Raw genomic sequence first — 23,587 nt, forward strand, 5'->3', positions numbered from 1 at the left:
CTCATGCTCTTTCTGAGCCCTGCTCAAAATGGAGGACACCTGTCTCCCTGCCTCTACTACAAAATGTAGGACATGGTCAAACAAAAGCTCAAAAACAGAAATACATATCCATGCTCTTTCTGAGCTCTGCTCAAAATGGAGGGCAATTTAGGACTCCTCCTGGGCAGAAGGCTGGGAATGCAAGCAGGATAAAATAAAAAAAGGAGGACGCCTGCATGTAGGGCATTGAAACGTAGGACGTGGTTAACTACCACCTCAACGTCGTCCTACATTTCCCTGGAAAGCCTTACATTTTGGGGCAGGTCCCCCGTGTCCTCCTTCTTTCCAGGAGGCATCTCAACATGTCCTCCATTTTGAGAAGGAGCAACGGAGTGGTCATGGAGTGACAGGAACAGGAAGCCAAGCTCCTCCTGAGCCCTGCTCAAAATGGAGGAGAGGCTGAGATGGGAATGGGCAGAAGAAGGCAGGAATGGAGGGTGAAGGAGGAGACACCAGGCATGGAGGAGGAGGAGGAGGAGGAGGAGGAGGGAAGCAGGAGGGCGGTGCTCTGGGCCCAGCAGGGACCCGGAGGACGAGTCACTCCTCTTCCTCCGCCGGGCGGGGAAGGCACCTGGGAGCTGGGGAGCCGCCTGATGGGCCCTCCTCCTCGGCCAGAGCCATCATGTTCAGCCGGGCGTCCAGGCGAAGAAGGTCCTCCAGAGGAGGAGCAGGAGCAGTGAGTCTCCTTCCCTTGCTGGCTGGGCCTCCTCCTCCTCCTTCAGGGCCCTGCTGCTCCACTCAGGGGCTGGGGCCAAAAGGAAGACCATGGGGGGACCCTTGGGGGGACCCTGGGGGGCATTATGTGCTGCTTTTGTTATTGTTATTGTTGTTGTTATTTGTGTGCTTCCTTTCAGTGCCACCTGGGTCCCCCCCCCCCTTTGGCCAGGATCTGTGGCTCAGAAGGGTTGTGTGTGTGTGTTTTGTGTTTGCCATGGTTTTCTCTCTCCTGAGGCTGAGAGAGTGTGGCCTGCCTACAGTCACCCAAAGGGTTTCCATGGGCTTACTTTGTGTGTCTCTGAGCCAGAGCTGAACCTGTTTTACCTGGGGTTTTCTTGGCCCAGGTTAATAGGTTCTCTGAGGTTTGCTCAGAAGGGCCTTGGCCTGCACCTGGGGCTGAGAGAGTGTGGCTTGCCTAGGGTCACCCAGGGTTGTTTTTTATTTCATGGCGTTTGTATTGTGTGTCTTCAAGTTGTTTCTGACTTATGGCCACCCCAAGGTGAACCTCTTACCTGGGGTTTTCTTGGCCAGGTTTGTTCAGAAGGGTTTCCCCTGAGGCTGAGAGGATGTGACTTGCCTAAAGCCACCCAGGTTTCCCCCCCCCCCATGGCCTTATTGTGTGTGTTTCTGACTTAGGGCCATCCTAAGGCAACCCTATCACAAGGTTTTCTTGGCCAGGTTGTGTCCAGAAGCGTTTTTTTGTATTTTGGCCATGGTTTTCTCTCCTGAGGCTGAGAGAGTGTGGCTTTCCTAGGGTCAGCCAGGGGGTTTCCATGGGATTATTTTGTGTGTTTCTGACTTGTGAGCCTCTTACCAGGGCTTTTCTTGGCCAGGTTTGCTCAGAAGGGCCTTGGCTTTGACCTGAGGCTGAGAGAGTGTGGCTTTCCTAGGGTCACCCAGGGGGTTTCCATGGGCTTATTGTGCCTGTTTCTGACTTATGCCCACCTTGAGGGAACCTCTTAGCTGGGGTTTTCTTGGCCAGGTTTGCTCAGAAGGGTCTTGGCATTAACCTGAGTCTGAGAGAGAGTGGCTTGCCTAGGGTCACCCAGGGTTTTGTTCATGGCCTTTGTATTGTGTGCCTTCAAGTTGGTTGGGATTTATGGCCACCCGGAGATGAACCTATTACCTGGGGTTTTCTTGCCCAGATTTGCTCATAAGGGGGTTTGCCAAAGCTCTGGTGCCACAACCAACTATAATTCCCAGAATTCCATAGCACTGAGCCATGGCCATAAAAGTGGTGCCAAACTGAATTATTTATGCAGTGCGGATTATTTTCTGCATACAGTTTGGGATACTTTCACTGTTGCAGCATAACTAATCAGGCCTTGACAACCAGTTCTTCCTTAGACAAAATAAGATAGGACCTGCTAGTCAGACCAAGATCGCCCTTAGTCCAGCTTTCAGTCTTGCCCAGTCTTCTAATGTGTTGGACTACAAAACCCAATCATCTCCATCTAATGGCTGCACTGGCCTGGGATTATGAGAGTTGTAGTCCTGGAGGGCCTGCTAAATATAAACCTGGGATTGCTTGGCTCTGTTGTGTCAGAGCTTTGCTCTGGTGCCACGACAAACTGTATTCCCAGAATTCCATAGCATTGAACCATGACCGCTAAAGTGGTGTCAAACTGGACTATTTCTGCAGCGTGAATGCAGCCTAGGCGGCTGTAGGCCAGTGATTCCCAAACTCTGGTTATCCAGGTGTTTGGGACTTCAGCTCCCAGAAGCCCCAGCTATTTTAGCCAGTGGTCTGAAATTCTGGGAGCTGAAGCCCAAAACATCTGGAAGGCCAGAGTTTCGGAATCACTGCTGAAGGCCTACCATAGCTACAGATGTCTTTTTGGGTTTTTCTGTCTTATTGGGCATCATGACAAGGCCTTTTGAGAGGAGTTGGGTGACTGGGTCACTGTTGGGGACCAGGAATGGCTCCCACCTGGCTGGCCTGGGCCCAAGAGGAGATGCTGAGGAGAGAAGGGGCCTAGAAACTTTGCTGGATGTGCTGCAGAGCTCCAGCAGGGGTGCGTGGAAGAGCCCATCAAAAGCTATGGGTGGTACTGCAGATGCTGGAAGTGTAGTGGTCTTTGGGGCACCAAGGTTTAGTGAAGACTAGAAGGAATTGAGAGCAGGAGAGGTTGAGAGATGGCGATCTCTCCATGAGCTCCTCTGGAGTACCAGAGTCCTTTTTAGACCCTAAGATGGCATTGACAGAGTCCAAAAAGGTGAGAGTGGACATCAAGTGGATCATGGAGGGTTGTTTGAGAACGTTGCAGTCTTCCCCAACCTGGCCCTCTCCCAGTGTGTCAGACTACAGTTCCCATCATGTCAAGCCAGTGTAGCCATTAGATGGAGATGATTGGGTTTTGTAGCCCAACACATTGGAAGGGGGGAAATGAAAATTTGACAAGTGGAAAAACTGAAAATAAAAAAGAACACTTTTTCCCCCTGGTCCTCCAATGCAACTCCATGGTCAACATCTGCCAGAAATTGACCATAGACAGAGGATCTGCAAATTCCCAGAGAAGTGTTTTTCTAGTAATGCCATATGTCCTCCAGCACAACTCTGTGGTCAACCTCGGACAGAGTTGCGCTGGAGGACTTAGAGATTACTAAAGAGAACATATTAATCAAATCCAGAAATAATCAAATCCACAAATGTCAAAGCCGCAAATGTGGAGAGCTGACTGTATAAAAGAAATCACTGAAAGAAATTAAAAATAGGGCATGAGGAAAGTGAAGCCAACTTACTAGAAGGCTGCTGTAAATTTCTTCCCATGTATCTAAATACTGTGCTGCTATCACCCAGAGGCATATTTGAGATCATGAGAGTTGTGGTCTTAACATATCTGAAAGGCACTAGGTTGGAGAGCCTACCTAAGGCATCCTCTCAAAATTTTGTGATCCTTCCTAACCAATCTAGAGTGTCAACACATGGCTAAGAGCTTCAATTTAAGCATGCCGGCTGCATGCTAAGCTGAAATAACAAGAGCATTAGAACAGATCCTTCTGTAATCCCACTTTCTTTTCTTAAAAACAACTGAGCATCTTCTGGAGGCATTGCCAGATCTTTCCTTCAGGAAAGCAATTAGGAGCTGGGAATATGGTCTCAGCATGGGAAAATTGGCTGTTAAAGTTGTGTGAATTGGCAGAAATGGCTAAATTGACAACTTCAATTAAAGAAGAAAATCCCTCTAGATTTGTTTAAAAACAAATAGGGAAATGTTGTGACATTTGTGAAGAATTGGAGTAACAATGGTTTCAGGATTTGAAATATGATAGAAAATATTCAGTAGAAGAGTGATGTAAGCCAGAGTAATAGTATTATATAGCTGTTAGTATGTGTTAGACTGAGAGAGGTGGTATAAGAGAAATTACAATAACCTGGTAAATTGGAAGCCACATGTATTCCTGTGTGTGTGTGTGTATTTCTTTTCTTAGGTTAATTTTAGGAGGGTTATAGTTAGGATGAGGTGAGAGGAGGGTGTTATTAGTTCCGTTTTATGTTGTTCCTTGTATGTTGTTTTATGTGTAAAAATTGTTTATGTGAGTAAAACATTTCAAAGAAATATTTTAAATCTATTATATATCGCTGAAAATATATTTAGGAGTAGCCATGCTGGCCATATAGCAAAGTATAATAACACAAATTCCACAAAAAGTTGATACGTTTTTAACCAAAATACACAAAATACATGATGCAAACTTTTGAAACGCCAGTGATTTCTTCATCAGGCAAAGGTGTTAAGAATCATACAAAAAAGTATATATCCCTGTTTTCAATACACTATTGAGGCATATACTGTACATATATATGTGTGTGTGTGTATGGTTACTGTAGATCCATATTTGATATGTATGTGTGTATACACTCACACCTTGACACAGGCTATATTTCTTTATTAAATCTAATTATCTATTAAATTTATTAAAGGCTCTGCCCACACAGTTATAACATTTTCATTCCACTTTAACTGCCATGGCTCTCTGGAGCTTTCATGAGTTATTTAGATTCTCTGTCAGGGGATCTTAGGGCCTCACCAAACTATCAATCCCTGTTTTCTGTAGGATATCAAAGTGCTATGATTGCATAATATGAAAGGATCAGGTCTCCAGAAACCACAGTAGGACACCAAGAACTGTCGCCAACTCTCCTAGGAGCAGTAGCCATATGGAGCAAAATCTAGCAGAAGTTTACTAGAAAGTCCAACATTTCCCAGAAATAAGTGTTGTGGAATCTACCCCATGGGTCTCTAAACTAGAGGGGCTTTTATAAGAACTGGGATAGAAGAAGGAGAACAGGACTTCAGCATGGTTTTGCCTCTGTAATTCTAATTTCACCAGGGACATCTGACTTTCCCAAATACCTCAATTTCAGCAGTGGTGGCTGACACGGGATGCTTCATGGGCAGGGATGGCTTGTGCAATCCCATAGCATTCATTGTTTTCTTCGTTAAGTGCCATGGATGCTGATGGCACTAAATGAATAACGAGCGAGTTAATTATGTACTCTGGTCCCCTGCCTGCAGGAATGTGCGAGCTACAAATGTTGACACAGGGACAGCTGGGGAGAAAGGAAGAGTTGGCAGAGAGACGCTAAGGGTATGAATGTATGGAAATATTGTTTCTTTGGCTTCCTTTTAATCAGGACTGAGGATTTTAGAGGTAAGAGAGGGAGAGGGAAGGCTTGAAGGAAGACGGTTGGGAGCAGGTGTTTTGGAGGCTATTCCAGATACAAGGGAACCCAAGGGAGAATGGATTAGGTGCTTTGGAGATCAGGTTGTGTTTTGGCAAAGGAGACTGGTTGTAGTGGAAGAGAAAGAGTGTAGGTAGGGATCTAGAGGAAAGAAAGTCAGGAAAGTATGATGGGGTAGGCAGTCCTATGGAGAGCTTTGAAACAAAGAACTAGGAGGAAGAAAGGGATTAGAAGCCAAGTGGAGGTAGAGGTTGTTGTGGGGCTATGTCACTGCAAGAAGCAGGAATAGTGTTGTTGAACCACAACTCTCATTGTTCCTTATCACTGGCTCTACTGGTCACAGCTGATGGAACCTGCAGTATGATAACATATGAAGGGCCTATACGTTCCTTAGCTGCAAAGGGTTGTATGCTGGGGATACTCAGTAGGAAGTGCTGTGCTGTCATTTGCCAAGAGAAAGCACAGTTCCAGAAAGGAAGATGCTTCTTGGAGAATGAGATCTCTTCCCTTACTTCACCCATGTACAGAACTACTGGATTAGTTCTGCCAGCATTGGAGGTGGAGATATCTATATTATTTGAGGAGTATGGTAATCGCATAGCTTTCTGAATTTTGGCTTCCTATAAGCCTTTAGCAGTTAGGATATCTCTTGTTATGTCCAAACTAAAATAGTCTCATTTTAGTAATTTGCCTGCCATACCTCTGCCTTGGGGTTGATGAGGATGAAGTTGCTAACTCTCCCAACTTTTCCAGCTTACCTGATTTCTTCTTTTTATGGCAATCTCAGTTAAGTCCACACCTAGAATGATTGAGTTGGAAAAGACCTCAAGGACCATCCAATCCAACAACCTGCCATGCAGGAACATAGAATCTAAGCACCGCTGACAGATGGCTATCCAGATTCAGTTTAAAAACCTCCAAAGAAGGAGACTCCACCACCCTCTGAAGCAGCGTTCCACCTTCGAATGGCTCTTGTGAAATTCATCCTAATGATCTCTTTTCCTGTAGTTTGTAATCATTGCTCTGTGTCCAAGTGTCTGGAGCAGTAGAAAACAAGCTTGCTCCATCCTCAATGTGACATTCCTTCAAATATTTCAACAAAGCTGTTGTATCACCTCTGCACCTTCCCTTCCCCAGGCTAAACATACCTAACTCTCTAAAGCCCTCATCACAAAGTAAAAACTCTTGTTTTACTTTGAGGACTTGAGTTAGAGTGGTTCCCAAATGCAGATGGACAGCAGGAGTGGGCATTATGAGTGTGTAAAACCTATACAACATTCTTTCCAGTAAACCTGGCTATCTGTGTACAATCGCTGTTCCCTTGCATATTTTTGTCTCTTCTTTTCATGGAAGACAGATGTGAATTTTGGAACTTGATTTTGTTTGCTGGTGAAAATCCAAACTTTGAGGTGAAATAAGGCCTGGGGATTCAGGAGTGCCTCTGTGTGTGGGAGAGAAAATGAGGAGGAGTTCATAAGGTTCTTTCTGTATGATTCCTCAGTCGCTGAGATGCTGTAACTGGGAATTCTATATACCCAAATCCTGTTCTGATGGATCAGCAGTAGCATTTCCTTTTCAGTTAACAGTGGGATTATTGAAGGCATTTCTGGGTCAGGCTGGGCCATGGAGGCGGGAGCCGAAGGGAAAGGGATTCTTGAACGAGGAGTGAGTACGGTACAGGAGAAAGTGAGTGGGTGGGGTAACATGTGGTAGATCCCAAATCTGGGACGCACATTACATTACATCAGCCCTGGTAGATTTGATTCCCCCCCTCCCAAAGCTGTATCTGATGAAATAGATCTCCCTCCATCGCACCCCCCAAATCCCTTCTAAGCTGCAGGCAAGTTGGAAGATATTCGATCTAGCAGCAGTTGGCAGATGTCAGGGGGAAATGAAGCACATTGCCATTTGGGATATTGTGCAGTTTGTTAATACCACTGCATGATACGTTTGGGATTCTATTTTGCCACTTTCAGCTGGGATGTTCTGTAGCACCTATGAGCATGCACAGAGTGCCATTCCTCTAACAGAGCTAAAGGATTGAAGGATAAAGTTATTCTGCGGTTAAGATGAGTGTCCTTATCATATGATGGTAAATTTCTCTTTTTAAGTTGATAGAGAAGTTGGTGTATTTGAGCATGTACAGAATGCTTCCTTTTCTGAATAGTACATTTTTCTGCTGGGAGTGGGACAATAATGATACAATTATTCCAACACACATTACATATTTCTGCATTAACAAGTGACTTGGAGAGTGAAATTCTGTCTCGGTGGAGAGCTTGGTTTGTTAATCTGTTTTTAGTTATTACTAATGAAAGTGATATGCTGCTTTTTCATACTTAAAATACACTGGAAAAATACATTTGAAATTATATTTCAATCACTTTGAGGGGAAAAAAGAAAAAACATGTAAAATCAAGTTACAGCTGATACTTCAGAATTTGATGGGGAAATGGCTAATGGAGGCTGTCGAAGTAGCCTTTTCTACTAGTGTTGGCTGCTTTAAACTACTTCCCTTTTTAAAAATTGATTATTCTTTTCTTTTAAAAACATTTCTGGCTTTTATAACTATTTTCCAACCTTCTTACTGGGGCAGCAGTGACTGTTTGAATTTAAACATTTTAACTTCAACAGTTTATTGGCAGTTGCTCAATGTTAGGCCTCTATCCAGTTCCAGTTGCTTCTTTTTAAGCACTTTAGTGCAAGAAATGCCATTCAGAAACAAATTCTTTAGTTGACATAAGTTCAACCAAAATAGCTCTGAGAGTTTTATTGTGTATAGTCTACACAGTGTCAGATTTAATAAGAATAATAAAAAATTGGCTTTTATTAAAGATGTCAGTTGTATCAAAGCGTAATAATTTTGAATCGTTAATGTTAGAAAGCATTAAAATATGGTTGATGAAGCTATCTAATACATAAAATAATGTTTCACAGTGCTAATATAATAAGCAGGATTCACATATTTTTCATTAGAATAATGCAAAAAAAAATGGTTTAAACCAAAACTTGCAAGCTTTTTTGGTGTTTGCTTTTTAAACTGGTTTCTTTTCTCCAACCCTGTATTCTTCTCTTTCTTTCTTGATTCCTTCATCTTTCTCTCTGTCGTTTTGTTCAGCCATTAAAACACACACACATGCACTTTTTCTTGCCCAGTTCTAGGCACTGCTTCAGTGAATCTTGCCCGAGGAAAAGTAGGAGCGGCTCCTGGCACCTTCTCCTCCTCCTCCAGTAATGTATTGTCCCCCTTTCTGTGCTCTTAGCTATTCGTTGGCATGATGAGATGTGTGCAGAAGAAGCTAAATGGAAGAAGAGCCACTGAAAGGAAGAGTTAGGGGGATTTTCTGCTCTGCCTGATGTCACAGTTGGCAAGGCCTTTCTCTTCCCCTCTTCACTACAAAAAAAAGAAGTTGCTTTTTTGCTGCCCACTTTTCTCAGCTACCTGTCATGGCGGGAAGCCAACATCCGGACTCTTTGTGCCTTGCTGAACTCAGCGGGAGGCAGGTTCTAGCCTGTGGTTGGCTTTTGGCACCCAGGAGAAGTTTCCCTACACTTCCCTCCTGGTTCCCAACCGGAATCTGTTTCCATAAAAGCCTCTCTCTCAGCACAAATGGGAATGGGATTTTCCCCCATAAATACTCTGTCCATAAAGGTTTGCAAGTTTGACTTCTGTCAGACCATCGGAAGGACCAGTGGATGGAATATATTTTGCCCTTGACAAGCACACACATGCATCCTGGCTGTGGAAGCATCTGTCCATGTCGGTACAGGCTCTGCATCATGACAGCAACATGTCAAAAGGGCCTTGTAAAAATGTTTCCAGACATAAGAGAGTTTTGGGGGTAGGTTTCAGGGCTACTTTATAAAAGCAGAGTTTGGAAAAGTTATTTGATGGACAACAGCTTCCAGAATCCTTTAGGTCCAGGGAGTCATGCCGGCTGGGGGATTGTGAGGGTTGTAATCCAAGAATGGTACAGTGGGTGCTTTAAATCTGCTGGGGTGTGGTTCCAGGCCCCCCCCCCCCCCGATAACAAAATAATGGATACTCAAATCCCATTATATACAATATCATAGTGAAATGGTATCTCTTATATAAAATGGCAAAAATTTTGTAACAGAAAAGCGGAATATAAATAAAAGTTTTATTTTATTATGTATTATTACAAATGAGATTTCTTACTTTATTTTTGAATATTATTTATATTATTTTTTAATGTTTTCAAGCTGGTGATGGTTAATTCCATGGATAAAAAATCCATGGATAAAGAAGACGGACTAATGTCAAAGTCCCAAAGACGGCCAATGTGGCATAGTGGTTTGAGTGCTGGATTACAACCCTGGAGATCAGGGTTATAATATCTTCTTAGCTATGGAAATATAGTGGGTGACCGTGAGCAACTCATTCTCTCTCAGCCTCAGAGGATGGCAGTGGCAAACCCCCTCTCAAGAATTCGAAGATATAGCTGTGTTACTCTGTAGAATCAGTACGCAGAGAAATATTGTGGCACCTTTGAGACTAACTGAAAGAAAGAAATTGGCAATATGAGTTTTCGTAGACTTCAATCTAGTTCCTCAGATGCATTTGGCCATTGACCGTGGTGCTACAAGATTTCTCTACATACCCCCCTCTCAAGAAACTTGCCAAGATAACCCCAAGTTAGCTACCTTAGGGGCACCATAAGTCAGAAGTGACTTGAAGGCACACAACAATAATGCCCCAAAGTGGACTCCTGTTGTAATTGCAAGTGCATAACAGTCCTACTGAAAAGTCCATGCCAAATGGGAACTTGCTAATAATACTGATGATTTGGCACTGGTTATACAAGATTCTTAACCAAAGGATGCAAGTCAGGCTATTGGCACAGTTTCTGTGGATAGAGGTGGTTGTAGCTGGTGATACTAATCAATGAGAACAAGCTGGTTGAGAAGGTGCTGGTGATGATCTCTTGGCACTCCTGGCAAAACTGGTGAAACATACTGGAGAATGGGTGGATGCTGGCTTTGCACTGGAGCTTGTCCTGTGGGAAGGGAGCATGCTGGTGACACTGGTGATGTCAGGGACTGTGGATCTTGGTGGCTGATTTCTTGCCTCTCTGTCTCACACCAGCTGCCTGAGGTGGAGGATCCTGACCGGGGCCAACCGTGTCAGGCATGCGGGGAGCAGTGCCCGGGCTTCCTAGTGCATGGATGGAGGTAGGAAAATGTTCTACCCCCCTCCCTGCCTCACTCCACCAAATCCCCTTTCACCCTCTGTGATTTTTCTTGCCCTCACACCAGCTTTTGTGGGCCTGCACAAGCACTCTTGGCACAGTGCAGTCTTGCTTTATTATGTGTTTATCTTGGCTTTCTGTCTTGCTTTTCTCTCTCTTTCTAATTTTTTGGGGGAGGCCTTCAGGCTGCAGTCCTCAGCGCAAGTAGAGAGTAAACCCCATCAAAGAGAGTAGGATTTACTGCTGACTAAACATGTACAGTGTTGTGTGGCACATCTCCCCCCTCCCCTTCTTTTCATTTTTATAGCTGGCTCTTGTTGATTTTGATCAAATCTGTTTTGCACTCCTTTCATTCCTCTGATTTCTTCTGTTGATTTTTGTAATTCTGTACTTAATACTGCCTCTCAAGCTTTCTGAACAGCGATTTAGATGCATTAAAATGTTACCCCACCTCTGCATCTTTTTCTTTTTGTCATTTTACAGATTATTATTCTCCTAACTTTCTTACATAGTTTTTGTCTCTTAATTTTCTTCTTCACACTTCTTCCCACTTTCTCCCTCTTCTAAACACATTCCTTCTAGAGTCATCATTTTCCCTGTCACATGCACATTTCTCCTAACCTTGTCTTAAATTTGCATTTCAGCAAGAAAGCCCTAGAGTCGAAGAGACTCTTGGTTCCTTTCTGTCTCTTTCCATCACTCGCTCCATTTCCCCACATCTCGCACACTTCTGCATCTCTGCACTCACCACTCCTGTCTTGCTGTGCCACTGCTTGACCAACCTTTCCTTTCTCTGCATGCTGCCCATAGAGATTGTCATCCACCCTGGGAAGGGGAGCCTGGGAATCTCCTCGCTCCTCTGTCACTAATGAGTCATTGACCCATTGTATGTAAGGAGTACACAGGCTGTTAGACTTTCAGTCCCGAGGGGATTTGAATAATTCTCACGATGGACTTCGGCATGTCATGTGGTGGGTGGGAAGCATGCACAATCAGCATGCACAATCAAAACACTTTGGCTTTGTAAGGTTCAAGGCATATGCCATATAGTCACATGCTGGCCTCCACTTGAGGAACCTTGTATTATAAGCTGTCCTTTGAAGGATTGACATAGAAACACTTATAATAAATAGAATGAAAAGAAAAGGAGTTAAAAGAACTTGGTATGGGGTTATAATGGGTTCTTTTCAGCTGTCCACCAGCCACCACATTGCCATTCATCACCCATAAACCAGAATCCTGTTGGTTAATCATAACTAAAGTAGACCCATTGAATCAGTTGTTCAGTGGTGAGTCAATAAGGGAGTAAATCCCATTTATCTTTTCAATTAGGACTAACAAATGGGTTCAGGCCATAACAACCAGGTTTTTTCTTTATAACTGGCTCCTGATGTTTACATTAAGACAGTCTTTTAGGATCTCTGGGTCTGCATATAGGGTGAATGGATGTAAGGATAAATGATGGTGGTGGGGTGCATCTAGAATTTCTCAGGGTCTGTCAAAACTTTGCTGTGTTGTTCCTTATATTTTAGGACTTGGTAGGAGTGATTGTAAAATCTAGAGAACAATGTTTTCCCTTGTGTTATATTAGGGATGAAGAAAGTAAGACTTTCCAGATGTTGGACTGCAACTCCCAGTGTTCCTTGTTATTTGCCATGTTACTTATGACTAATGGGAGTTTCAGTCCAGCAACATTTGAAGGGTTGCTCCTTGTTCCTCATCCCTGTATTATAAGATATCTCAGGAGCCATAAGAGGTGTGTGTGCTCCTGGGTGGCTTGTTTATTATAGGCTCCTTTGGGTGTTCCAAGACTGAATCACTGTCAATTTTTTCTTTGTCTGCAGGAAGATCTGCCAACACTGCAAGTGTCCACGGGAGGAGCATGCCGTGCGCATGGTGCCTGTTGACTTGGAGAGGATGATGTGCCGCCTTATCTCTGACTTCCAGCGCCACTCTATCTCAGACGATGACTCAGGCTGTGCTTCAGAAGAATATGCTTGGGTGCCCCCAGGACTCAAGCCTGAGCAGGTGATGCCAATGACATTTGTGTGGGTGTGGGCATCTTCTCAGTGCAGATAGGATCTTTAGATGGGTTTTTTTCCTGAGCACTGTGACAATGCAGGAAAAGATTAAATCTCTCCCTCTGCACCCAAACATGTTGCAGTGCTGACTTTTATTATTTTATTTTATTAGTCCTCTAAGATAATGCTGTTTGTTTGTTTTAAAAACTCCTGTATGCCACGCCACATGTCATTTGTACTAGTTTAACTGTTGTGGCTTCTGCCTGGTGAATGCTGGGGCATGTTTTAATGATGGTGATCTCTCAACTGAACTTGTTGCCTCTTCACCATACAGTACTTACATGTTTTGCATTTCCATGGGTATTCATACAATCTATGAAGGTCCTGCACATCAGTTCATTCCATACATCTGAGGAAGTAGGCCAACTCTAGGAAAGCTTATGCTACAAATTCTTTTGCACAGTCAGTCTCAAAGGTGTTGCAAGATCCCTTTGCTTTCTGGGAATGTAGTTTATTTGACTTTTCATCTTCCTTGCCTTTGAACTACAGCCATGTTAAGTTCCTATGTAGAGAGATCTTGTAGCACCTTTGAGACTAACTTAAGGAAAGAAGTTGTCAGCACGAGCTTTCATAGACTTAAGTTTATGAAAGCTCATGCTGACAACTTCTTTCTTTATGTTAGTCTCAAAGGTGCTACAAGATCTCTCTACATATCAATTCTTCAGACTAACATGGCTATATCTTTGAATTAAGTTTATAGTAAAGTTTTCACACTCATTTGGTGGAAACAAGGGAGAGGGTCTTCTTAGTGGCTGCTCCCAGACTTTGGAACTCTCTCTCACTCTCTCTCTATGGAGGCCAAGATGGCTCTGTACTTGCTCTCCTTTCGCCAGCAAGTTAAAACATTTTTATGTCATCAGGCTTTAAAAAGACTGACTGACATGGGCTTTTCACACTGTTCAGAATTGTTTTTAAGATTTGTATGTAATGCATTTTCATGTTTTTAATGTTTATTGTTTTTAACTTTATACATTGTTTAATTGTTTTAAAACAACTTTTGGATTTACTCTGTTATGGAGGGTTTTCATAGCTTTAAACTACAGTGGTACCCCGGGATACGAATGCGCCGCCTTACGAAATTTCCGGGTTACGAAAAAAATCCAATTAAAAAAACTGTTCTGGGTTACGAAGGTTTTTTTGGGTTACGAAAAATTTTTTGGTGCTTTTCGGCGCTATTTCACACGAAATCGCGGCTTTTCCCCATTAGCGCCAATGGGTTTTTCGGCTTGCGAAGTATTCCGGGTTACGAAAGCGGCGGCGGAACGAATTAATTTCGTAACCCGGGGTACCACTGTATATTGGTTTTATCTGTATTGTGTGTGTGTGTGTGTGTGTATACACACACACATACTGTTAGCTGCCTTGAGTCTCTTATTGAGAGAAAGTTGGGATTTAAAGGAATAAAATAGATAAATATAAATAAAATAAGGAGTGCCATTTTAATGCATCTTTCTGGGCATTGGTCAGCCTGAACCTTTGCTACATCCTTTTCATCTCATGATCATCTGAGATCAGAGTGATAGCTTTTAAAATATGGTGCCATGGGCTATCCTTTTTGTTTATTAATGTTAGCTGGAAGAAAAGAGAAGAAAAAGTAGAGGCACGTAGCTATGTTAGGGTTGCCATGATAGGCATGGCTCCACTATTTTTAATGGTTGTGTGGAAGAAGGAATTTCAGTGCGTGGGGCTTGCATGGCAAGCAAGACCTGGTGACTTTCTATACAGCTATTAAAGGTGCAGTAGCTCTGCCTTGTTTTTCACCTGGCAACCCTAACATATGTTAAGTATAATAAATAGTCAAATCAAGAAGCACTTCTTGACTCTGCTTGACAAGAACTCCAAGTTCTAGCCAAGTATTTACAGGTCATTTGCCAGTTGACACAATCTTGGAGCCAAAGAGGCTCTGGGACCTGTACAAGGACCAGCCCAAGACATTCATTGGCCTAGGCAACAGTGGTGTCTCAGGCACCCCCATTCTTCATACAGAAGCTAACATACTTCTAACTGAATCTTACTTCTCCTCTGGCAGTGTGAGAGGTTCCTCCACTACCTTTGAGGGTACTATCAGGGAGCTCAGCAGGAATGGTTGGGGCAAACTGGTACCACGTACATCCTGTCTTCACTGTCTGCTGCTTGATGTGGCCACCCCACTATGCCTTGTAGTAGGGCCAGCCCTGACAGAAGTACTAGATTGCTGCTTAAATTCGTTGTTCTTGTTGTGTGCCTTCAAGTTGTGTACAACTTACGGTGACAATAAGGCAACCCTATAATAGGGTTTTCATGGCAGCCTTTATTCAGAGAAGGTTTGCCTTTGCCTTCCTCTGAGGCTGAGAGCATGTAACTTGCCCTAGGTCATCCAGTGGGCTATATGGAATGAGTGGCACCAATTTTCCTATCTTTACCCCCTCAGAACAGATATGAGAATAGGCTGTATCCAGATAATTTGCCCAGGCAAATTAATCAGGCTTCAAAGCCCATTGATTACATTAGGAAATAAGTGTGAGGAATAGCCCTGGGCTGCTGGGTTCATCCCATTTGTCTTTATGGAATCAACTGATCTTGGTTCTAGAAGCAAATGTATAAGATACATAAAATTTTGGGCAGAGATACTGACATATATTGTTATCTGTCTGTGCTGATGTTACCTTGATAAAGGTTGGTTGTTTTTCAAAACAACATGAGGGGAAGGCAGAAAACAAAAGACTGTGTTAGTTTAGTTACAAGCCAGTTGCTGCCTTGGTATGTGTGTGGAAGCATATTATGTAACCTGACCACTTCAACAAGGCCAGATTGTTTGTAATCTGATTAAGCAGAGCTCTTGTTTTAAACTGATTACGGAGAAACATTTCTTTAGCACTTTCTGTTTGCTTTCTACAGGAGGTTTCATTATAGAAAGTGTTTACCCTTCTTATCTTGTAGACTATCAGGAGAACCCTGAAAGGCATGTTAGGCCAAGAGAAGATGATTTTTTTTTTTTTGGAGGCCACCCACAGAGTTGAGAGTTGACTCTGGTACAGTAGCTGGTGGAGTGGGGAGGTAGTGTCTGTCCATTGCACCTGAATACTTCTCATTGTTTGTCTTGGGGTCTGTTTGAATAGCCTCCCACCCTTTATATAGTGAGGCTGGGAGCAAACTTTGGACTCTACATCATCCCACCTGTCAATTTGTGCTGAAAGTAACACCTGGAGTAAATGGTGACTTTTCATTCATTTCCTTCCCTCTAATCCTGATTGTGGAATCTGCTAGAAAAACAGGTTTTATTGGGGGAGAGTCTACATTCAGATAAATGCAGGAATTCCCTCCAGCAATTCACTGATGAAAACCCAGACACAAGTGACCAAGCAACACCAGCATGTGATTAAGATAGCTCATTTTATTAATGAGGAAAAACACAAACCAGGAGAATATATATGTATTTATTAACTTTATATCCCAACTTTGTCCCAAGATGGAATTCATGGCGGCTTGAGAAACTGCATCAGATTGCTTTTGCCTGAGCTTATTGGGAAGGGCAAGATTTCACCCTCTCCTCCGCTGCTGAATATATGGAGCGTAAACAAACTACTTTTGTCCTTTGAACTCAGTTTTCAGCAATTGAAGAAAGGTGAGGACAAAATGGGAAATTGAGAGGTAGGAAGAGAAACTGGGACATTTTAAAAGCATCTGAAAAAGTTGAATGCAAGAGGATTAATCTGGACTGTCCCAGCCAAAGCCATCCTAATCTGGGTCTCGTTGGCCAGCAAGAGAAGCCTCTTACTGAGGCACTGGACATCTTAATCACTGTGAGTTTTACTGCTGATCTGTTTTTTCTTCTTTCTCTTCACTGTCCTTTTGGCCCTCAGGTGTATCAGTTCTTCAGCTGCCTCCCCGAGGACAAAGTTCCCTATGTCAATAGCCCTGGAGAACGGTATCGCATCCGCCAGCTACTGCACCAACTTCCTCCACATGACAGTGAGGTGAGAAGTTTTTAAAATACACACACACACACACACACACACACATACATAATGCTAGAATTGCAAAAAGAGGAGTTCTTTCAGAGGTTGGCTTTTACTGACAGTTTTTTAAAAGTTTTATATTGGTGGTTTGAGCATTGGACTATGACTCTGGAAATCAGGGTTTGATTCCCAGCTTGGCCATGAAACTCACTGAGTGACCTTGGGCAAGTCATATGCTCTCATCCTCCGGGGAAGGCAATGACAAACCACCTCTGAAGAAATATTGCAAAAAAAACAAAACAAACCCAAAACATGATACATTTGTCTATCACCATAAGTCAGAAACAACTTGAAGACACACAACACATACAACACATTGGTGTGAAGTGAGAATGCCTAACGAATGCCTGCACCTTTCATAGTTTCCTAGAACTGAGATCACAAAACTGAGAATGCCTGCACCTTTTGTAGTTGCCTAGAAGCGGGATTTGCAGCAAACTGCTGAAGTCCTGCCCTCTTAACACAATAGGGACAAATGCATGAGTCCTGCCCCCCCCCCCCCCCCCCCTTTTGCTTAGTTTATTCAAAACCTGGAGGATTTGTAATACAGTCTGCCCACCTTATTGGCAGATTTACCATCTGCGGGTTTAACCATCCGTAGATGGCAATGCTCCTTTTGCTCAATGGTGGCATGTGCACATGGCTGTGCTAGCGGGTGCGGTGCTGCTGCACTGCCATTAATTTTAATGGGACTTGAGCATGCACAGATTTTAGTATCTGCAGTGTGTGTGTCCCCGGAATGGATCTACTGCGGATATAGAAGTCTGACTGTATTTGTTTTTGAATAAAGGTCTTATCATTAGTCCGACCACTGATCTGTCTGAGTCAGTATTGCCAGCTCTGATTAGCAGCAGCTTTCCAGAGTTTAGGATTATTTCTTAGTCCTGTCTGGGGATTCCTGGAGATTTCCTGTCCAAGAACAAAGCAGGCCCAACTCTGTGCAGATTCAAAAATGAGGAAATGTAGGGAGTTTGCAGGGTATTGTGCAGGTGATGAAGGAAGAATAGGCGATCATGTCAGTTGTGGCCAGATAGGCCTTTTACAACTCCATCCCGTCAAGGCCCTGCTCTCATGCCTGTTACCTTTGGCAATACAATTGATGGGTACTGATAATGCAGTTTTGTTTTGTTTTTTGTGGTAATGATATTATAGTAGAAACAATGATGAAAGTGGAGATACAATTTAGAAACAAAACAAAACAAACACTTTCTTCTCGTCAGGATGTGGCCACTTTGATTCACTGTTTTGTCATCCCAAAGATGACAATGCCCTCTGCTGTGAGACTGCCCTGGATGACTGCTTAGCAGTTTTAATACAGTGCCCTGCCTCCTGGCATGGGTGGTTGGTTGAGAGTAGAGCAGCCAGGACTCAGTGTCTGCACTGTCTTTCCAATTACATAGGGACACAATTTTCCATACCTAATTTTGAAGTATATAAAGCCCTTGGGGGTGAGGGGATGCTGAGGCCTACATACCTCAGCCCTTCCCTTCACTCTCTTATTACAGCCTGTCAGAATGCTGGAAAGCACTTTCTTGATTGTCAGTTTCTGGGTAGTGGATGCAAATAGCAAGGGCATCGATGTTACTTTGACAGTTGAGCTTGAAAAAGTTAATTCTTTCACCTACAGCTCCCAGAATCCCCCAGGCAGCAAGGCCAACAGCCGTACTGGGTGAAAGATTTGAGGAGCTGTGGTCAGAAAGAAACTAATGTATCTGAGGAAGCTGACTCAAGTCTATGAAAGCTCATGCTACCAGCTTCTTTCTTTCAGTCTCAAAGGTGCTAAAAGATCCCTTTGCATATTAATATCTTCTAGCTCTGCAAGGTTTGTGATTATTATTATTGTATGTATTTTATCACAATTGCCCCCCTAGAATTAGAACTCAGAACAACTTACAGTTTAAAAGAACAGTACAATTAAAATGTACAAAAGTGAGCATTAAAATAGAATCAAACTGTTACAATATTAAAACAGATAACTCATGAAAAGAGTAAAATACAGTTAAAAATATTTAAGAAGAGGGTACATCTATATATTCTAGGATGGATGTAGGAAAAAGATGATGTGTTGTCTGTCTCCCTTCCACAACCCTTGAATCTAACTAGGTCCTCTGCAGGTAAAGATTGGAGGAAGGAACGTCTTAGAGCAGTCCAATGGGTCCTGTCCAGCAGGCAAGAAAATGAAATGCAGCAAAAGCAAAATAAAACAGGTCTCTGCCTGAAGTTCCTATACAGCAGCAAACCCCCTTTTGATTAGAGTTGCCAGAGTAAAAACTGGAGAGGGCTTTTGTCCTTTTAATGGTTGTGTAGAAGAGAAATTTTCAGCAAGTGTTGCTTTTGAGCTGGTTGCATAACAAGCAACACCTGCTGAAATTCCCTCTTCTACATAACCAGTAAAGGAACAGACTCCAATTTTCAGTTTGACAACCCTACTGCTACTGGCACATTCACCTACCATTCTGGGGAAGGTGAATTGAGATGAATAGAGAAGCAACAGCTAGTTTAAGAAGTTTGGAAATAACAGATGAGTTCGTGTCTCTTCTCCATTCTCTCCAAATGAATTCACAAAATGTTTGGAGGAAATGGGTTGCAGGGTCTGGAGAGTAATGGGAATTGCAGTGCTCCAAAACTTTTTCAAGTGCAGGAGTTATAGCAGTTTCCATCATCAGCATAGGAAATGCATTGCCTCATGGTGGTTTGCTTGTCTGTCTGTCTGTGTGCACGCGACCACACATACTTTTTTTTGTCTTTATTGGCAGTCTTCCCCTTCAGAAGCCCTCTGTTCACTTTTGTTTGCATTCTGGATAATTGAGGTTAATCTGTGTACGCCTGTGGCCGGACTGATAATCTGTATGAAAAGACATCAATTATCCTTACAACCTGTTACGCAGATTATGCTAATTACACCTAGCACTTCATTTATCCTTTGTTTATCTTTCACAAGAATTTTTCACCAGACTGAATTTTGCAATGCATAACATCATGTAAATTGCTCAAGATTATTTTTCTTTTTGGATTACTTATTTGATTTTTCCAAGTCTAATGGTACTTCCTATCACTTCTTATATTGTGCAACTGCCCTGCTTTATTTGTAGAATTTTACAGACACTGCAAATAATGACTTCTTCTCTTTATAACTCTTCCATGTTTCCCCATCTCTTCTGGGTTCCCCCCCCCCAGCAAAGAAATATCTCTATGAATTTGCAGGAACTAAACAGAACAGTGGAGGACATGGAGTCTTGGAAATGTCTCATCCACAGGGTCGCCATGAGTCGAGATTGACTCGAAGGGAGTTAACAACAACAAAAAGGAATATCTATTAGAAGGGGAAAGAAGTGTGCAATATCTTTTAAGGTGTAGTGCTAGGAGTTGTCTGTTTGGAAGCAGATGGATGAAGTTACACATTCCCCTTGAAGATGCAGGTTTGCAGCTGGGGTCTACTGCTGGATCCAGCTCTGAGCCTGGAAGCCCAGATTTTAGTGGTAGCTAGGAGTGCATCTGCACAGTTAAAGGTTGTGTGGCAGATCTGACATTCATTGATATCTCAGATCTGGCCACAGTGACACATGCCTTAGTTACATCCTGGTTGGATTAGTGTATTCTGTACTGTGTGGGACTGCCTTTAAAGAGTGTTTGGAAGCTTCAATTGGCCCAAAGAGCCACAACTAATTGCTAACTGGGACTGGCTGTAGGGAACACACAACTTCCTTGTTGCAACAACTCCACTGGCTGCTGGTCCAATTCAAAATACTACTAAGCCTTTCAAGCCCTATGTTTTAATCTGGTTTTAATTTTTTTTATTGTTTAATCTTGTTTTAACTTTTGTATCTTGTGAATTTTTAATGATTTCTTTTTTATTGTTGTTAGCTGCTTTGAGTCCTGATCTGGAGAAGAGGTGGGATAGAAGTCATCATCATTAGCACCATCATAGCTGTGCTGGGTGGAGGGACAATGAAACCTTATTCCCTCATTGTGGAGTTCATATACTCACTGTAGGGCTAGAAACTTATTTCTTTTAATGACAAAAATTGAACTGCCAAGATATTCTTGACCATAGGATTGCAGAATAAATCCCCTCCTGACTGTGTAATGTGGGAAAGAAAGACACAGAAAGAAGATCTATTGGCTAGAAACCTCAATTTCAGAGTATAATCCAGTAAAGGCTTCTGTGTTGACTAATTTTGCTCAGCCCTCTCAGCATGTCGTTGTGTCTTGCTCCCAGGGGGGCTGGATTAATCTGCAGGCTAAGTGCTCTTTAGAGAAGAGGCCCAATCTGATGCAGCTCTTAAATTGTGCCCCAGTGTCACAACTTAGTTTGCTCAAACTGCTTCTCTCTCTAGTGTCTTTGAACAGTTTATGTCTCTCAAGGCAGTGTAATTGTTATATCAAGCCTACACAATGCAAGGTCAGCAACCTGATAATAGCAAAACTCTTGGCACACTTGTGAGGAAGGGCTGATGTAGGGTAGAGATGTGGAAACTGCTTACTAGATGTGGCACCTGATAAAATGGCTAAAAATGAGAAATGATCTTTGAGCAGGTTTTATCAATTTATTTGATTTGTTTATATCATGTCTTTTCTTTCATCCATCAGTGGCCTTGGCCTTTACAGGCATTCTTATGATACATGATTATGTGAAGGGTGGCTGGATGAAGCATTCCTGCATCACTGTGGTGGTATAATTTAGATTGAATGACCTGGCATTGACTAGCTTTACTTTTTTGATTTGAGTGGCATGTTGCTATCCCTTGGTATCTCTGGGGTGAAATCTTTCTGTACATTGCACTTGGAGAAAACAATCAGGGCACTCTCAGACTAGAAGTGTTAATAAGGACTGGATTTGGGATTCTGCTCTTTCATCAAAATCTTCATTCTTCCAACTATGGGAGGGAGATGACACTGTTGGAGAGGGTATTTCAGTGCCAGGGCATGGTATTGGCAGTGACAGACAGAGTGTTTGTAAGGAAAAAAGGAGGCAGTTTCCTACTGCTGCTATTTGGGTATTGCAAATGTTGGGGCTTCCACTTATGCTACCTGTGTCACTAATTGTGAGGGCTTTTTAAAACCAATCTCACGTGTGCCACCAAATGTGAGGACCTCCTACTGTCCCATCACTATGGCACCAAATGTGGGGACCTACTAGATGCCTTCATGGTTCTTGCACACCACTGGACACTACCACCCTTAAAAGCAGTGGTGGCTTTTAGGGCATGGGAGGGCCTCACTTGGGCTACGTATGCATGATACATTTGCATTGGCCCATCTCAGAAGCAAAAAACCACAAAACTGGAGATTGATAGGTCTTGGCAGAGTTTTTAGTGCAAGGAAAGACTAGAAAAAAGATTAAGACTCTTGACCTCCAAAAGAAAACTGCCAGGGAAGGATGAGATAAAGATCCCGATTAGTGTGGAGAAACCAGGTGTGGGACTGTAATTTATCCTGTTGTGTAATAAGAGAGCCACAAGACAGCTTGATGAAATTAACAATATTTCCTCATATGGGGCACAATTGAAATTGGTCTGTGCCAGGGGCTGTTGTGAAGCCAAGGGTAAGTGTCAGACTGTCTGGACCAGGAGAGCAAGGGCTGCTGCTGGAACCAGTGCTTGAGGCTGGCTGGAGCTCAAGGCTGAATTTCTGGTGGATTCCTCCCTCTCTAGCCAGGTGGAGATAGGTAAGTGGGTTTTTGACTGCAGCTCCTAGAATCCTTTGGGTAGCATGGCTATTGACTCTGGGACAGAGTAGGAAAAAGACCAGGTTTAAAAAACACCCCCCAAACTGTATTTTTTTAAAAACTGGCTTTTTTGTTTGTTTGTTTAAACCAGGATTTTTTTCCCCATTAATGAAAAAAATTGAACCCTGCTTATTGTATTACAGGTTGAGTCTCCCTTACTCGGAATCTTGAAATCTGAAATATTCCAAACTCCAAAATTGTCCACATGGGTGGCTGAGATAGTGACATTTTTGTTTTCTAATGGCCCAATGTACACAAACTTTGTTTCCTGCACACATTGATTAAAAACATTGTGTATAAGATTAGCTTCAGGTTATATGTAGAAGGTGTATCTGAAACATAAATGAATTTTATGTTTAGATATGCGTCCTATCTCCAAAATATCTCATTATGTATATGCAAATATTCCAAAATAAGAAAAACGCCAAAATCAAAGCACTTCTGGTCCTAAGCATGTTGGATAAGGGAGACTTAGCCTGTAATACTGTGAAATGTTATTTTATGTATCAGAAAGCATCATCAGCCGTGTTTAAATGCTTTCTAACATTAACAATCTAAAATTATTAGGCTTTGGTACGATTTACATCTTTCAATAAAACTCTGGGAAATTTATTGACAAGTTGGTAGCCTATATATAGGTGTACAGGACTATACTAATATAGGAATAGATCGTAAAATTAAGTAGCAAAATGCAATTCAGATTTTATGGCTACTAGCTTAAATAGTAATTATTATTTTAAAAGGGCTCTTTTAAAGCAAGTTGTTTATGTTGAAGTTTGAAAGATTTGTTTGTGAATGGCATTACTTGTACTATAAAATTAAGTGATTATAAAGAAGCAACGGACACTGGATACTGGTCTAACAATGAACAACTGCCAGTAAACTTTTAAAATTAAAATGTTTAAATTCAAACAGGTGTTGCTGTTCTAATAAGAGGTTTGGAGAATAGTAATAGTAGCCAGACTTTTTTTAAAAAATGAACAAACAATTTTTTTTAAAAAAAACTGTGTTTTGTTTTGTTTTAAATCATGGTGTTGGTCAACCTGGTTTAAATCATCCAACCCTGCTCTGGGAACTATAGGCCACTGAATTTCCTAGAGCTTAGAAATTTACTTTGGTGCTACAAA

At 42.5% G+C, this 23,587-nt stretch overlaps 1 protein-coding gene across 2 annotated transcripts in view; it reads left to right on the plus strand.

Moving 5' to 3' along the window:
• The first annotated feature begins 532 nt into the window (after positions 1-532).
• Positions 533-23,587, plus strand: part of PRICKLE3 (prickle planar cell polarity protein 3) — a 38,463-nt gene continuing 15,408 nt past the window's right edge. Inside the window, exons 1-4 of one of the 2 annotated variants that reach the window (XM_042452282.1) lie at positions 533-715; positions 10,551-10,636; positions 12,498-12,681; positions 16,577-16,690. In XM_042452282.1, the coding sequence (XP_042308216.1) occupies positions 662-715; positions 10,551-10,636; positions 12,498-12,681; positions 16,577-16,690 (438 nt within the window). In that variant the 5' untranslated portion in view covers positions 533-661. Of the gene's footprint in view, positions 716-5,310; positions 5,350-10,550; positions 10,637-12,497; positions 12,682-16,576; positions 16,691-23,587 lie in introns of those variants that run through there. The other variant, XM_042452283.1, reaches the window with a different exon arrangement.

The sequence above is a fragment of the Sceloporus undulatus genome, chromosome 2, assembly GCF_019175285.1.
Source record: "Sceloporus undulatus isolate JIND9_A2432 ecotype Alabama chromosome 2, SceUnd_v1.1, whole genome shotgun sequence".
Lineage (NCBI taxonomy): Eukaryota > Metazoa > Chordata > Lepidosauria > Squamata > Phrynosomatidae > Sceloporus > Sceloporus undulatus.